Source organism: Orbicella franksi, chromosome 2 (assembly GCF_964199315.1).
Source record: "Orbicella franksi chromosome 2, jaOrbFran1.1, whole genome shotgun sequence".
Lineage (NCBI taxonomy): Eukaryota > Metazoa > Cnidaria > Anthozoa > Scleractinia > Merulinidae > Orbicella > Orbicella franksi.
In genome coordinates this window covers 39,314,248-39,332,035 of record NC_138146.1, presented here as the reverse complement: position 1 = coordinate 39,332,035, position 17,788 = coordinate 39,314,248, and the positions used below count along the sequence as shown (strand labels likewise).

At 36.8% G+C, this 17,788-nt stretch overlaps 1 protein-coding gene across 3 annotated transcripts; it reads right to left on the bottom strand.

The window, feature by feature from the left end:
- Positions 1-713: 713 nt before the first annotated feature.
- Positions 714-17,765, bottom strand: LOC145479843 (phosphatidylinositol 4-phosphate 5-kinase type-1 alpha-like). Of its 3 annotated transcripts, XM_081458305.1 has the most exons (21): positions 17,515-17,765; positions 17,209-17,285; positions 14,145-14,258; positions 12,925-12,975; positions 12,332-12,411; positions 11,306-11,380; positions 11,008-11,050; positions 9,875-10,027; positions 9,548-9,607; positions 9,349-9,432; positions 8,920-9,012; positions 8,704-8,766; positions 8,049-8,241; positions 7,521-7,626; positions 7,253-7,336; positions 7,076-7,124; positions 6,666-6,750; positions 5,719-5,982; positions 5,076-5,158; positions 2,893-2,928; positions 2,188-2,276 (listed from the first exon to the last, which is right to left on the bottom strand). In XM_081458305.1, the coding sequence occupies exons 1-20, from the start codon at positions 17,546-17,548 to the stop codon at positions 2,902-2,904; spliced, it is 1,818 nt and encodes a 605-aa protein (XP_081314431.1). In that variant the 5' UTR covers positions 17,549-17,765; the 3' UTR covers positions 2,188-2,276; positions 2,893-2,901. The 3 variants fall into 3 exon arrangements, with proteins under 3 accessions (XP_081314430.1, XP_081314431.1, XP_081314429.1); XM_081458304.1 differs by lacking the exon at positions 2,893-2,928 and having other exon boundaries at positions 714-2,276; XM_081458303.1 differs by lacking the exons at positions 2,188-2,276; positions 2,893-2,928 and having other exon boundaries at positions 4,657-5,158.
- Between the last annotated feature and the right edge of the window lie 23 nt (positions 17,766-17,788).

Below are 17,788 nucleotides of genomic sequence, written 5' to 3'. Positions count from 1 at the left end.
CGTTGCAATGTCTGAGAACCAGGGAAGCCAAGGCGAAAATCCGTTCAGAACAGGTTAATGCAAACAGGGTGACTATCTTCATTGAGATAGCTTTAAGTGATAGGGTGCTGTTTTTCCCCAAAGAAATCATTTATTTAATCATAACATCAACATTCCAGGTATGGGAATACCTGGGCTTTGGAGGACGTTTATTGAGAGCTCCTTTAAGGAACCTAGTAACGTAAGGATGCTGACCCACTGAAAAAACCATCTATCTTTGGATGAGTTGACGAAATAGCAGAACGAAGGGTGATCGGTATGCTAAGCCTTCGTTAAAGAGTTCTGTTAAGAAAATTAGAATGTCACTTATAGATGACAAAAGAGGATCAATTTGCCGTCCAGAGATACGACGAGGTGGAGGTACGAGTAGCTGCGATGAGTAGATCAGCAGCGTTTGTTGGAATGCCCTCAGCTTGGAAGCGTTGGTAGAAATGCGAAACACGGCCAAGTGAAGGCGAGGATACATTGGATAAACTCAATTCGGGTCGGTCGAGTCCGTTAAGAGGGTTAGACCTTTCGGTAGCAACACTGGCTGAGATATTAGAAGTCTCAACAGAACCGGCCAACAGGGCTCGTCTTGCCAAACTGGAGCAACGAGAATGAGATCGTTTGGTCGATTGTTACATTCTTCAGGGTTTTGGATATCAGATTGAAGGGTAGGGGGGGGGGGGGGGGTGAAGGCATAGCACGGTTGACTGGCGTGAAATTTCCCATATGAGTCATGAGCAGACTAGAAATTCGCGCCAGTTGCCGAGCCAGCCCGGTTGCCGGGCCCTAAGAAGTGGCCCTAGGGAAGCGAACAAAATAACCAACGAACAGAAATATACTTCGATATATAGGCCAAATTTGGAACTACAAATAAAACATAATAGAAAAGACAAGACTTTAATCTGAATACTTCATTAAGCATTTTCAAGACCCAGAGTTCCAAGCTAAAACAAAAGAACAAATGAACGGATAGATTTATTCAAGTGTTAAAGGCTTTTAACATTTCAAAGAACTATATAATAATTATCGTACGCGGAAGTTGTTGTTTTCGTTGCTACAACAACGAGCGTTTTTAAGGTGGCCATGTTGGTGTTTTTTTGCGTTGGAAAAAAGAACTCGTAATATTTATTATATTGTTTGGGAACATCAGTATGACCACCTTGACGTCATAATTGCAGTATAAAAAATACTCTGAGTTTGCAGGTGTTATGTTTATCACCTTTTAAACCAATATGTCTCCAAGGAATGCCAAGGCTATCCTCAGCCATATACTGTATCCCTAACCCCGTTTGTTCAGTTTTGCAGTTTATTGTTAGAAGATCTTACAGCTGACTAAGTGTGAAAAATCACCCGTCTTAGCTCCAGGCTATCCGTGGCTCAGAAATTTTATCTTTGATTGTCCCCTGTGTCGCCATGTCGCGAGTGTTTGAAACAAAAAAACAACAAGTGTCAAAAAGCATTTTGCTACTTGGAACATAGTGTAAACCGTGTTTATACTGTCTTGGAATATGATGTCATTTATCATTACTAACAACTCTGATGTTTTTAGATGAAACAATTATTTTCAAATTAACCCAAGGTTATTGTTTCAATACAAGTTTACAGCGTCCCACCTGGAGACATAACATTGATTTTCATCATTTAAAAACTCTATTTTTTAACAACAATCGATCTCTATAACTAGCTAACCGCAATAAAACGTCCTCATGATTCAAAAGGAAAAAGGAAACCCGTCGACCACCCTCTTTACAAATTACTGCTGTACATGATGTATCGTTGCCATGTGATCGAGCTTTTACTATCGTCTTTGTACGTGGAGTCTTGTCAGTAAAACGTTTTTGTAATCGCAATTGGCCGAAAATTTCGGTTCAATCTCTGTCCAAAGCACCTACCAGCTGCAATATTTTTCAAGTTCGACTGCTTTTGTATTTATTTATAAGCTGGAAAGGAAAATACTATCACTGGCTAAAAGAAAACTGATCTACTGAGTAACCTTCCGCGTGTATAGAGCAAGGAGGGGATTTCAAGATTGTAAAGAAGACCAATTATTTGTCACACGATGATGTTCATAGTGGTCGATTTTAATGGATGCAAAAAAGGAAATTTTCAGCCTTGTCACGCCCTTCCATATCTGCAGGTAGCAAGATGAATCATCTGTTCCTATGCACTCATTGCTCTTCCAAGTTCTCTACTTCCTCTGGAAGTTGGAAACTAACTTGGCGTCGAAGACAACCTTGAGCAGCGCTCCCCTAAAAAGATTTTTCGAAAAAAAGCAAAAATGTAGCTAAATAAAGTAGGAAAAACGGAAAGCTGTATGCATAATATGGTGACTTAACCTACCATTCCCGCTTACGTACATAATCAACCGAACGAAACCACACGACGCAAACTCGACATTTACTTCCATGTGTTTGTTAATAAGTATGTCCGGCGTTTTGATAACAATCCCTTTACTCGAAAACGTTAAACAATTTAACAAGCCTTACTCAGGCTTCCAGGCAGAGAATTGTGTTCCACGTAATCCACCCTCAACAACATCTTTATTTTCTACCTATAGGCATCCCTCATCGCAAACACAGAAGTCCCATTCCCTTGCTCGTCGCCAACAAGTGGTGGAACAAGGGAACTACTTAGAAATTACGTGGAATTAACTCCTGGAACATGGGAATTACAAGGCATGGTGGAATAAGGGTTTACAGTTAAGTCTGATTACTGAGGAGGAAGTTACATGCAACAGGGCAAGGAACTACTCAAACAAAGCAACAAAACATCAAGCACAAAGAAAAATAAATAAACAAAGACAAAAACGTCAACAAAATAAACAAAATAAAATAACCAAACAAAAAAAATGGTTACTGCACAAACCTTTGGCAGTTAAGAGATTAGTGGGTCTTCGTTATTCTAGATAAAGCAAAACTGGTTAACACATGCATGACTGAGTTTTTAAAGGACCAGGAACTGTTTATTGAGTGCAAGGCAGGTACTATATAGATACATCCAATCCGCGTTCTCTGGCTTTTGGTTCTCATGCTTTTTAATTCGTCCAGTGAGTACATCCGAGTGAGAACAGTCTTGAATAAAAACTGTTGCTGACAAAAGAAGAACTAATGTTTCATGAAAGCTTCTCAGCTTGTCGAAGTGTCAATCATCATCCACAACGGTCAATTTCAAGATAATCCTCGCCTGGACATACCGCACAAGGAAAGAATTACTGACTACCCAGATAGGTTTTAAAAACACTTTAAGTAGATTATAGTAATAGAGATATTAGTGACCGGGCGAACAACAAGTTCTGACAGTCCCTTGTAAGGCAATCAAGCATTATTAGTCAGGCAAACATATAGTGACTTAGTGCCGCAGAGAAACACTCTGGTGGTTGACAATCAAGTCTGGCGGACAAACGGAAATAACGCACTATTTGAACTAAAACTTAGTCGAGGTTGTGTAGATTGAATTACAGTTCTCCACACACATACACACACAAAAAACAATGTAAACTTCACATAGTGCAATTTTAAAATTCTGCTTCACACTAGCAAAATTAAAACATCTTATTAGGCTCATATCGTCACGATCTTACTATGTCGATATAACAATATACATGAACCTTTTCTCATTGAACCGTTGTGTCGCTCGTGTGGGCTAGGTTTAAATAACACCCTTAATATCACTCTAAACTGGAATACACCTGAAGTTTATTAAAGAGAATTTAATGAAATATAGAAGAGTTCCAATGGGAAAAGAAGAGTTTAAAACAAGATAAGAATTTATTATTTTTCAATGTTTAACAAATCATAAATAACAGCGGACCAGCCAGCTTGTAACGGCACCGAGTTACTAAGGAAGAAATTTAAGGTGAATTCTCACATTAAGCAGTTGTTCAGTTCAATTAATTGGTGCTTTAGTTTGCGGTTTTGAAAGAATCTATTGATACGATTAAATAATCCTACATATGGGTGACATCTTCAATTAGCAATTTGTAGCATAAGGATTTAGGTGCAAAGCAATCCGTAGGTTCAATAATAGATGTGTTTTTTTATATATAATCGAAGTAACGTGAGGAATCTTAAATTGTGTTAATAGTTTAGAGGGTCTCGGTTTTCTGAAATTACGAGGTGTATATTAGAAATTTGATTATCGAATTGCTTTCAACAAACGACAAGCTTTGTTTCATGCTTGAGGTAACAGGACGTCCTTGTTAAACAGACGCTATGGGCAGTGGAACAATTCCCACATGTTTAACTTTGCAAAATGGACGTTAAGGAAAAATTCGTCAGAAACGTTAGGAATTATTGACATGAATAAATAAAGACCGATTAACCTTTTTATCACGATTAGTTTGGTTTAGCATCTAATTAAACCATCGAGACAGTCACCATTGATGAGTTTTAGACTACACGTTTCTTCATACTATTTGAAATATCTAACATTTATCTAAACAAGCGTATCGACAATTATATTTTAAGTATATCAACCAGCGCATTTTACCAGCACCCTGCCTATGTTTCCTCACAAGTACAGACACGCCTTACACACGAACACAAAGCCCCCACACAGGTTAATCAGGTTAAGCTTGTTAACCTACAGTTCATCTTTTCTCCCATAATTCTACCAAGCAATTACCGTAGACCATGTTTATTCTTTTATTCTTGTTACATAGCATATCTTCATCCCATTTACTTCTAACTCTCTCCTAAAATATTCTCACCAGCTTTTTCACATTCAAAAAAATACATCGTAATAATATTTGCAACGTGAAACTGTTGAACAAAATTCCATTGAATAAATTCCTCGATAGAAAAGACACGTAAGAAAACGACGGAAATCTACAATTTGCATTTATTTTCTGAGAAATAAGTCTATGTATCATTTATTGTCGCGCCCGCATTGTGTACTATTTGTACAAATTTTGAATTATCCTGGCCTGTAGTTTCTTCCGCACTTTTCTCTTTGACATCATTTGAGGATACGTGTATTTCACTAGGTGCCGCCGATGCTGGCTGTTCAGCGGTATCACTGCGCGTTTGTGGACTGGGTTCTTTACTTACAGTCTCCTGAGTGACTGCAGATGCTGTTTGAGACTCGGAAAAGTTCGATTCCTCCGCTTCTGTTAATGAAATTTCGTGAGGATCTGAAAAACACAATTTGAATTGTGCCATTGTATAGTTCAGTGATGAATCACCATTGGTTATACATCATCATTTGAATTCTAACATATTTCTCAATATTTTCTATCATCTATTTTGAGTGCTACGGAGCAAATGACATGTACCAAGTATTTTGATAGCACGTAATAGATGATGCTTGACCAAATGGAACTAACACTGTTTCGCCACGCAAAAAAACTCCAAAAAAGACAGAAAAGCAAGATATCTAGAATCCTAAAGCACATCGCTCCCTTGTACATTTTGTATTTCATTAAACTGCGCAATTGTCTTTTTCCTTCGCAAAATTTACGTGACTACAAAAACAGTTGACGAAGATACGTCAAGTTTTCTCTGTGGTTTTCCCGCCATCATGATTTCCGCGATTAAATTGATTGTATAGTTCAGCGGATACTCGCATGAGTATGCGCGCGATGCCCTCCTGCCTGCTTTCAACTTATTCACCGCGGGTTTCTAACATCAGTAACGTTATTAGTAGTAGAATTTAACGAAGCTTTGTTCACAGAATCGACATTCCGATACTTACCAACTACGACGACTTTTTTCTCAGCTGTACCAGTCTCGTCAGGGGCCGCCGCCGTGTGGCTGCTGTGTGCAGTAACCATGATCTTTTTGAGGCTACTTCCTTCAATATTTTTATCAGCTTCCGTAAATGATCTCGATCGTCCTTTGTCAGACGTCATACTATCACCGGTAAGTGTTCTTTCTCGTTGATTTCGGTCCTGTTCTGTCATTGATCGCACACGATTTACTGAACTTCCTACATTACGCTTTCTTGGAGACGTTTTGACTGAAAAATAGAAATGCAATCATTTATGAGCTGATTAACATGTCGGGCTTTTGGCTGTAGGTATTAACACTTGTTCAGGCTTTTGGCTGTAGGTATAACACTTGTGTAGACTGGTGGTTGGATGTGTAACAATTGTGCAGACTGGTAACTGTAGGTATCAAATCAACACAGGCGTAATAATGACGCTTGTTCAAAGTCAGAGGATTATTTGCAAAACATGGCGCCATTGAAGGTTAACGCGGTAATACCTTCACTATGGAGGGCGCCTACCAAAATACAAAGGTCTTTCGCCCGAATTAGGATTATGTGAAAAAAAGACCTCAGCAAGGGCTGTTGGAATCCAACAAGAAAACTGGGGGTAGCCGCGCATTTTTTCAAAAATATTTAGCCTTGAATCTCAGACAAAAATGCTGACGTTGGCATTGTTTCTGAAATTAGCGAAAAAATATTTCTCCATAGTTTTTTTTAGAATTTGCGTTGGTTTACACAGAACCGAACAGTACCATTAGCGTCCCTAATAGTTCGCCTCTGACTTAGCAAAATTAATGCTGCATACAACCAGAAACTAATCACGTGTTTGTTTGACTGACTGACTGTATTGTGCTGATTGATTTACGGACGGACGGACGGACGGACTAACTAACTGCCTGATTGACTGGTAAGTTTAAGAATGAAAAACATACCTGTGGCTTTCTTGAAAACGTGTGCAGACATGAATTCTTGAAATCTTGTGCAGTAAAATGACGGTCTGTGAACAGAGACAGTGTCCTGCAAACAAGAAAATCAACCAAATGAGCTTACTACATGTGTGTTGTTTATTGACTAATAATATACAAGCAAATATTTCAGCATGCTGTTTGGCTGAGAGCACGCCAATTAATCCCAACAAGTGCAGAAATTTGAAATCCAGTGCAAAACGTTGAAATTGAGTGCAAAAAGTTGAAACTAAATTGCATGTGCTGTATATTACTGACAAGAAAATAAGCACTCGTAAATTTTTCAAAGACTAAAAATTTATTTGTCCTCACTTATTCTAAAATAAAATTGCCCTCGAAATTATTTTATTACCTGTACAAATTCACACACAACTCACCCCATCATGAACAAGAGCTTTCCAACCGTGTTCAAGTTTCTTTACTATTCTAATGACAAATAAAAGATTTCCAATTATAATTATGCAAATTACAAGAAAATCAGGCCAAGTCAAATCAAGTTCTTTGACTTACGAAGAGCGTTTGTTGTGCAACAATTTTAAGGGTCATTAACTTACCTGTAACTTTGTAAGATATCTATAATTCCCATAAACAAAAGTAACCGCTCGCCTTTGGCGTTACGAGCTGGAATGCCTCCCACCCTGCAACAAAAGTAAAGGAACATTATCACGCAACTACTTCAAATGGTTCAAATTTATACTAGTTGAATCAAGAGCATTAGTGACACTACAGTCATCAAACAGATCAGTACTCAGTTGTCATGGCCATTGACGCTGTGAGCTTGGGACAGGTTACACAGGTTAGAGAAGAAATCGGTCTACTTACGGTCTTTCCTCTGTTTCATCTCCTACAGTGATTGCTTCCCATGCTGAGCTGAAGCCTTCCCTTCCTTTCAGACTCCGTGCACGTGTTAGAGGCATTCGACCACCCTCTGAATAAAAACCAAACTGTGTATTACTTACCACCTCTGGAGGTCAGATCCCTTTGAAACCAATTACTTCGAGGTAAAATTGAGGGGGGAGGTCAGGGAAACATATTTTGTTTGCAAGCATATGAAACTCTAATTTCATACATACTGCTTACCGCAATGTTTGATCTCTAATCTTTAAAACATTTTGATAAAAACTCGTTGAAAATCATAACTAGCTGATTAACAGTAGATGTTTTCAAAGAATCATATTAGCGCCACAATGGAAATTTGTACTCTACCAGGGGCTACCGGTACTTGGTATTGGAAATGAGCTTGTCAGTATTACTGTAAGCTAGCAGGACACATTTAGGTTACAAGGTACACACAAAGCTGTTGGTATTTCCATTAATAATCATAACAAAGGCACGAACACTGAATCCAACCTGGGCTGCCTGCTCTAGTATCCTCATCAGGAGAGAAGGGAAGCTGCCCTGATGGCGTCTCCGCTATGCTTGGTCTGTCAGTTGCCGGCTCACTGTTAGATCGCTTGTATCTTGGTACACCAGCACTAGTCTCTTCTACTTTATGAATTGCAAGAAGAAGACTGTAATCCATGATCTTAAAACTTTGTAACACCTAAAATGAGCAAATAGAATTCTAAACGGTTGGTACACTGAAGCAGTTACAGAAGACCAAGAATTTCCAGTTTATTCAAACATTGTTTTGTTTGTTTTGTACTTCTAGGTAGAGTCAAACCTGTATTAAGCAGACACCCATGGGACCCTCACTAGTGTCAATTCTAAACAGGGTCAGCAATAATAGTAACAACAAAATTATTAATTAAAGATTGCACATAACACTTGCACAAGCACTGCTCATTAAAGACAAACATGGTACAGGTAATTAATCTCCTGGATCAACAGATCAAGGTATACTGCAAGTTGAAAAAGGAGTGGAGGAGTTGTAAAGAATGGCAGCATATGAACAATAGATGTACCACGTTTGAGAATATTTGCTAAAATTGTTAATCTTGATGCATTGGAAGCCTAAAGGTGACACTCAAAAGCAATGCACTGATTGACAGAAACAATAACTTACTCTACAATCCTTTTGGATTGTCCTCATTACAGCATTGTAAGTTTCCGGTTCAAGAAAAAGGCCCTGTGAACATGAGAACAGGACTCTGTGACAAACATCAGCAAAATGCGTGTAAACAACCTTGAACTACATCTGACTGACACATAAAAATCAAAATAAGCTATTAAAAATATTATCAGAAAGTCTGAAGTTATTCTACAATGATCAGGCTGTTACCTCTGGATGATCATTCAAGAAGTCCAAGTCTTTTAATGTTGGCGTTTCCTTTGCTCTTTCGGCTTTTGAAGCTTTTCTTTTATAGGTTGAACCCTGTTAAAAAGTATATAACTCAAATGTTAGAGCTACATTGCAAATCATGGATGGCATCTCACTTAAAATGTTGAATGTTTCAAGTCTATTGTTCATTTCTGTCATACATGAACATCTTGTTTATTTCACCATTTTCAGACCTTTAACGGCATTAACAGTCGGGTTTTTAATGTGCACATGCTGATGTTAATTTAGTAATGTTAAACTTTAATGAAAGAAATAAGGCAGAGTGAAACAACTGGAAAAAAGAAAACACCAACCATTAGGGGTGTCCTGTACAATCCACTGTGAGGTACATTTGACAATAAACCAGTGACAAATCCAGTAAGTGCTTACCTTAAGATCATATTTGAAATGTATTTTGTATCCCAGAGGTAAGAGGTTGTTCATTATTACTAATCTGATGTTCTTTCCTCCACACTGTTGAAATATAAATAAACAGTTTCATATTTCTCATCAACATTAGCAATTTACCATGACTTCAGAGAGTCGTAAACGAATCATTAAGTACTGTGGTAGAAGTCACAGCCATTACCTGGTAACAGTACAAACCAAAAAACTTTGGCAACAGAGTTCTCTTGTTCTGATTCAAATTCTGAAAGAAAGTGAAGGAAATGCATTGTAACTAACAATCATTTAGTGTTTAGTACCTATCAGGTGAAAGTGCTGTAGCAAGTTGTATTTTGGTAACAACAGCTATGCAGAATGAAACAGGAAACATCTCCAAAGCCGATAATAAGGGGGGTTACATGCACATGTACTTCACTTGTTTACTCTATTTGCCCCCAGCCAGGACACCTCTCTAAGGCAGACAGTTTGATCAGAATTCATTATTCAATGCGTCTAAGGTCAATTAACTTACTAAATAGTAGCCCGGTAACAATTTCTGGAGAAATTCAGCCTCCTTGTGTTGCACGGTCTTGACAATAAATTCATCGTCATTTGTAACATAAAATAAGGAACCACTTGCTCCTGAATTGGCCAGTTCCACCAGTGGTTCATTACACAGAGCCATCTTCAATAAAAGAAAAAATATACAGTACAAGAACCGGTCAGTTGCTGTCAGATACATGTATTTACATTAACTGGTGATGCACTTCCTTAATCAATAAAGATAACATGACACTGAGATTTTAATTAAACAGCTGTACTTAACATGTCATTAGTCATCATTAAATTTGCTCACAATCTTGACTGACAGAGCATAATTGATGTTGGCAAACATGGGGCATATCACAGATATCCTTCCCGAGCATATCACTTTGAAATAGGAGCTTCTACGGCCACCCTGTTAATATGGCCCAATTATCATGGCCTGTTGGTGAATGCATTAACAGGGTTCTACTGTACTCAGCTATAAATATTTCAATCCAAAAAGTCAATAATACAGAGATGATGTCTGCTAAATGTCAAATCAATAGCTGCAATACTCAAGTTATGCTCATTACAGAGCATGTATGGGAATGCTGATACAGAGAATGTATGGGTCACATTGCACATAACTGTAAATTTTTTGGATTATTATATTTATTTAATAACCAAAATAAATTTAAAATGACAGTTTTAATACCAGTCATATAGGAATATCTTTCATCAAATATCAGAAAAAAACGTCTAATATTATTTTGTCTGAGCTATACTAATTATTTCATATCATTTAATTATTTATTTTTTTAATAAATTTATATATTTCATACATTGTTTATAAAATTATTTAATTTCTCAATTCAGTTCTACAGAAACTCAGAGACTGAAAGAGTACTGCAGGGTACAATGAACACTAACCCTAGCACACATCAGTAGACATGTAGATGAAGATGTCTGTGTGAGCCTCCTCCCCTTTATGGGTTTGTCTTTACATACATTTATGTATGTCATTACCAGGCAAAAAAACTCAACTCTAAAGAATGCATGACAGCTGAATTGAACACAGACATCACACAGGATGACAGTCAAGAAAAACAAAACCAATATCAAATCTTAGTTTTCTCTTACCATAAATTCAGCTGGATTCATTACAAATAGATCACGAAAATACCTATAAATGACACTGACAATTAATACAACATGTTTAATTTACATAGTACATATTCATTTAGTGCTCGTCAAAGTAATTTCATTCAATTTTAAGCATGAAAAGCAAGTTTCAACCTTATGGTAGATTTTATGACAGCTTTGTACACACACATGTAGGGTCTAGTCAATGAGTATTAAATAAGTACCAATAGATAAATTACAAAGTTAACATCTTTTCTATAATTTCACATGATGGAAACACCATAAGCTCACCTACCTAAAAGCGACTGGAGAATACGTTTTGAATTTAAAATCACTAAAGCGATGGGATGGAGTCTCTCTTGATCCCTCACTGTCAAACAAACAAGATTTCTTTATTGTGAAGAAAGCTTTCTCTTGAACAAATAATTAAATAAATGCCAAATTAAAAGTGCCAAGTGTACTGCATATGATTTGCCTACATGTGGTAGTATTTACAGAAGTAAACAAAAAGTGGTTCTGAGATTAACTAATGGTTAACAATGTCGGTATGCATTTGGTGTACTTCCCATAAAATTAAAGGTTACAATGATTGCCATTAATAAAATGAGCTGTGGTCAATGATCTTGCAGACTGAAGAAATGTTTCCCCAAATTCTCCAACATTTAACAATTCCCTGATACAAAAAATGGTAACACTGTTGATAAAAGACAATTATGGTGATTTGGAATAACCATGAAAGAAAATTACACCAGTTGTCTTTAAAAACATCTATGTATTGTTTGTTTGCCTGCAGTGAAAAAGGAATTGGAAAACAAGAAAGAAATGCTGGGCCGAAGTCAGTAAGAACAAACAAAGAAAACCTTATTAACAGCATACTTAGGATATTTATTTTATTTAAGAAATAGAAAACATGTACCGTGTTTCTATCGAGTTACTGAAACACGAGTGGGAGTTTGGGAGAAAGAGAAATGCTGTGGGAATACGAGCCGTAGGCAAGTGTTTCCACAGCTTTTTCGAGTTCTCCAAAACTTTCACGAGTGTTTCTATAACTAGATAGAAACACGGAGAACATGTTTTCTATTTCTTTTAGAAAACAACGCGATGAAAAAAAGGAAAACAACTTGTTAACGTTGATTATCAAAATGTAAATTCTCCTTGCTCGCGTCATTATTATGTCAACAGCTCATGCTAGTTCTGTGTTTCAATCGAGTTATAGAAACACGATTTTTAACCAATCAGCACATGTATTTTCTTCGTACTGTTTTCAAAAATGAAATTTAATATAAAAAGGAAAATATCTCTTACTGTAAACCAAATTCACCTTGGAAATGTGACAGTCTCTACTTCAGCAAAATCTTGCATAAGAACATCACGTTCTGGTTTGGCTGACAACCTTCCAACCTTTAACAAAACACAGCGTGTACCATAATTACTTTGTTTCTTGCACACAACTAGGAGCCATGCCCAGCTGAACCACACAGCCTGACCTTTACTACAAAACATTAAAATAGTACTAGAAAGCAACAAATATCCAAAATGGCTTCACAATCTTGAACACAAAGAGAGATTAAACGGCCTTGAGAAGCCAAAAATCTATCATCTGATGCTTTAAGGGTTGGTGGTTGGGAAGTCAGATGATGGCAAATAGCAACAAGACGACTGGTAAACAATGACAAATCATATGACCTGACTCCCTGCAGACTAGCACCCAGACTCCCAGATGTAATACTTCAATAGTAATAATATTTATACTGTGCAAAATCCATGCAATGTTCAAATGCACATGAATAAAGCATTTCCCCTTCTTTCATTCCTCAGCCAGCAGAAAACAACACTTTCTGTTTTATAACAAAAAGATGTACATGTACCTCCAGTAATACGTCTATCTGAACAATCATGTAATAAGTTACTCACTGTATATCCAATCCCCAATTGAATAGCTGACATAAGTGCTGATGATGGAGTCTGGGGATTTATTAACAAACAACAATTAAAATATTATGAATCATTTCTACCCTGAAATCAAAAGGCTCTTTTAACCCTGCTTTTACCACAGAATTTGTTTCACTTAAAATTTGAATTAAATACAGTTGAACCTCCCGTCATGACAACTTCTCCTCAGCGACCAGTTTCCAAAATACCAAAAGTTTCCAATTCAAATCACTACATTTGGAAACTCTTGTCAGTGTCCACCTCTCGTAAGGAACCGTGACCGCTTTTTGAGGGCTCTTAAAGTTTAGCATTTTCTTTTGTCTTGTAAGTGACCACTTGAAAGATAACATGTAGTGTTCCAGATAAGTAGGGGATCTCAGGTCAAAAACCCTACAAGGTCAGCTACATGACCCAACAAATTAATAGAAAGTTTATAATGGTATGGTTGGAGCAGTGGGAATCGACCTGTTCAAATTCCGTGTTGACACCCAACCTTGAAAACTTATCTTGAACCCTGTAATAGCATGGACATTGGATATTAATAAGGTCTTGTAACATTATTGCATTCCTGAGTAGTACAAAAGACCAAAATTTCTAAATGGCAAGTACCAGATTTTTTCTCAACATTGACTCTTCACATGAATAAAACATTTAAACAATGAGGTAGGTCTCCAGTTACCATGTGCTAATGAGACAAATTTTGACCCAATATGGTGTAAGCTCTTGCAAGCAACCATCTCCCATTAGCGACCACCTATGCTTGACATTTTGGTTGGTCGCTTACGGGAGGTTTGACTGTATTAAGTTTAGTTTGAAAATTCGCTTCCAAATATGTGTATATTTAACTTAAACTGATCCAATAAACTTTATTGGGAAAGAAGTAAAACAAAAAAAAAGAAAGAAAGAAAGAAGAAAGAAAGAAAAGATAATAATTGCCAGAAAGGAAAGTGCAAATGGGACAAGAGTACCCCATGCAAGATGCTTCCCAGAATGATATATAATTATGTATATAAAGATAAGCTATTTACAGGACATATCATATCAAGAATAGTTATAAAAAGCTATTTACAATATTTAATATTAAAACTGTACGAAAAATATAAGGTGAAAAAATTAGTTTCTATGGCAGGAGCAGTCTCTAACTGAAGACCAGGTACAGGGATAGTATTTGACTTAAAAATAGGTTTTTTTTTCACACTTACCTTTTTGTATGTTGTTTCTCCAGTCTCGTCCACCCTACGATGTCCAATCTTGGACCGTGGGGTGGGAGGGTTCTTTTCTTTGTCTGTTGATGTGAAAGACTGTGTTCGGGACATCTTACAAAAAAAGGAACAAAATAATGTTTAAATCAATAGTTGATTTTCTGTGAGTGCCTTTGTATCCTGCATGTGAATGTATCCATTTCAAACGCTGGAAACATACACTTTTCATTTAATAGAAACATTTTTTTCCCACGCAATAAAATCTATTTTGCCTGTTTGTCAAGAGAAGAACACAAAGCGCTAGCCTAAACTACAAAATTCACTAGCCTGAGGTATATGACACAATTTTATTTGCACACTGCAAGCTGCTACCTGCTGGACATACATCAATGTTGCACCTACATTTAACTTCTATGTCCCAAGAATTTTTTTATAATTATTCAATTTGAGATTAATGTGAATACATACTAATTTCATCTTGGTCTCCCTGTGACTCACCTGAACGAGAAAAATCCAGGTTTTTCATTTGGAAGTGGTTCACATTTTGGCCCCCTCAAAGATATTTCAGGGGCAAACATTTGACGTCTTCACAAATGACATCCTCGACACAGATGTGTGACACAAGTGCATTTAATTTCAAAACTGAAGCAAGTGGTGTCACATTTTTTTTTTTTTTTTGGTGGTTTAAGTTGTGGCTTTGGTGTGGAGGTAATTTCATTTTTTTTTTTCTCAAATCACAAGCCTGCAAATAACAGTCGGTCATCGCACAATTGTCCAGTAAATTTGAGGTTTTGACAGGTAAAAGCTTAGCCTAGTTGGACACTCTGACCGGGCATTTCTGCCAAAATGAAAAATATTTTAACTGGAAATTTGTGGCCGAATATGGGACAAGTTATTTTGTTATACTGCCACACAATACTACGCAAAAAAGCTTTGTTATCGGTTTTGTTTCTATTCCAATTCTAAGAATTTTATCACACGCAGTGCATCATCTCAAATGTTATGTTGAATTGTACTGATTGTAAACACATCCCATCAGCGCCACTATTCCTAAATGTTAATTTACGCATTTTGTGGTGGTGTTGTGAAAGATCGTGAAGCCCCATTTAGTCTGAATTACGTTCATCTGAAAAACTACTAAAAACTGAGGTCTACTGTAATTACTCGTTGTTTGTTGCCACCAAGTGTTGTGGAATTAATTTTCAGTCGTACATTGACCCGATTAAAATATTATGGAAATTGAATACACGGTCCAAATACTCACGTTTCATTCATCTGAATGCAATCACTTTCAAAAACTTTAAAGCCTCTAAAACGTAACCAAATGTCTTTCTAGTCTGTATGATTAAAAATCAGTTTAATTTTAAACTCTTTATAGTTTTTTTTACGTCTGTCAGTGTGGTTGAAATATAGTTTCTGTACCACAGAAATGTTTTTGTGAAAAGTGTGAATGTACAGATTAGTCACGCTTTATAGTCATGACAACCTTTTATTCAATTGACCCCAAAAACTTTCAGAGGAAACTTGCTATCAGAAAAAGTCGAAGAATTCATTTCAGCCAATTTTCAAGTCTCTGAATGTTATCATGGGGTTTTATACTGACAAGCTGCCCACGTGAGAGATTGTTTCATCACTTTTCCCGTTTTCCTTAGATGTCGTGGGAAACTTGATACGTTGGAAATGCTTGTGTGACTAGGGGTATAAACATTTGTCAATTTGTCAATTTTCAACAGGTAAAATAATACCAGAAGTAATGTAAAGGTCCCCTTGCTGGTGCTAGTAGCGATTTTACACTCAGTTGACTTTAAAGCTCTTTGAATTTACAACCAATATTTTGGTGAAGAGTCGACTTAACAAACAGATTTCATGTTGCCATGCGTCTGTTCAGTAATAGATCACAGATGATGTCAAAATGTGGTAAGAACAAAAAAGTGGCACTGATGTTCAATCGTCTGTCCTTTTATAGATCAAAGGCGAGAACCAATCAAAATGCGAGAACAACTTGGGTTATTATATAACCTCTAATATATCATAGGTGAGAACCAATCAAAATGCGAGAACAACTTGGGTTATTATATAAACTGAAACACCAAAATGTCTCAAATGTCTCTTTTTAATTTCTGACGACAAACAATTTTTTTTTGTCCGACCAGACTGGCTTTTTGTCAGGTCAAAACCTGTCCTTGTCCTGACAAATGACCTGCCTACAGACAAAAATTATTTGCACGCTTGAATCAGCCATAATATTCAAGAGTCTTTTTATTTACTTAACTTTGCCTAACTAAAATACTAAGCTTATATACAATAAAATTCATTAGGCAGGGAGACCACTACAGCATAGCCAATTAAAATGGATCCCAGGGTACTGAGATTTATTTGTGTACCATTATTGCACTGTCAACTTGGTCAAAGAAATAATAAGGTCATATCCCAAAGATCTTTCCTTATAATTTACACTCAACAAGTCAAATCCTCATGCACATCCTAACCTTAAGCTTCATCATTGTTTTAGTGTAACTTGTTCAAATTCTCCACCCCTCCCATATGCTATGAAAATCCCCACCCCAATAATAAACACTGATACCAGTCCCCCGGGATCATCAATTTACTCTGCCAATCTTCAAGGTATAACGCGGTGATGTTGATTTCTCCATTTGATCAACATTTAATCTATTTCACAATAAAATGTCTTCCCTTCGACAAGTTTACAGCATTTATTTCATTTTTGCCCAGAATGAATGAATGAATGAATGAATGAAAAATCTAGCGCAACGCGTTCAGCTGAGCAAGGAAATAAGCTTACGTTTACATGTGCAGCACATTAATAATCCTCATATTGTGCGAAACAGTAGTATCAGACAACATTGTGGCAACATTGAAGCAGTTATCCAAACAAACTTTCGATAATTATTCGAACTGACTGTAAAAGACCAGAATTAGTAGGGATATACGTCTCTGAACATCCGAAATGTTATTATAATTCCTGGAATTCGAAAATGAAAACACAGATTTAACGCTACCGATAGCATTTTGCATTTAAGCTTATCATATTGCTTCTACTTACCTCTAAAGGCGCTGGTTTAGTCTTTGGCTTAACCGATGAATTTCCCAGCGACACTTTATACGAGCTTGTCCCTTTTGCTAAAAAAGTAAAGCAAGCTTGTTTTGCACTAAGTCAATATATAGCGACGAAACCGACTTGAGCAATTAGCGGCTACATTGTATACGCTCTCAACTCAACGAAAACGTATTTTGGTTATAACTTGCTGCTCTCAAAGAACCAGCCAAGTCGTTTTCAAATACACAAATAATAAGCCAAAGAGAGACAAGAATTACTGATCAATAAATGATGTCCTCTGCATGATCCTACCTGGTTCTAAATTCAGGCTCAATCCTGTCGCCATAAGTCTAACCTTTGTCACATAAGAAGCAAAATACTGCGGTCAAAATATTACCTTCCGTACTCAACGACATGCATGCCACAGATTTACACGAAAATGTTGAAAACGTTGGATTATCTGAAAATTAAACTTCTGTATTATTTCAAGAGGAGGTAAGATCAGGAGATAAATAACATAATTTACACAAAAACACCATCGGAACAGCAAGTTCATAGCTTCTACCGGCACAGCCTGATGGGTAAA

Coding starts and splice junctions, on each gene's coding strand:
- LOC145479843 (XM_081458303.1), bottom strand. CDS start 17,548: ATGGCGACAGGATTGAGCCTGAATTTAGAACCAG. Junction 11,381..12,331: donor GAGACTGTCACATTTCCAAG/GTGAATTTGGTT, acceptor TTTGTTTGACAG/TGAGGGATCAAGAGAGACTC. Junction 5,159..5,718: donor GAAAAAAGTCGTCGTAGTTG/GTAAGTATCGGA, acceptor TGTGTTTTTCAG/ATCCTCACGAAATTTCATTA.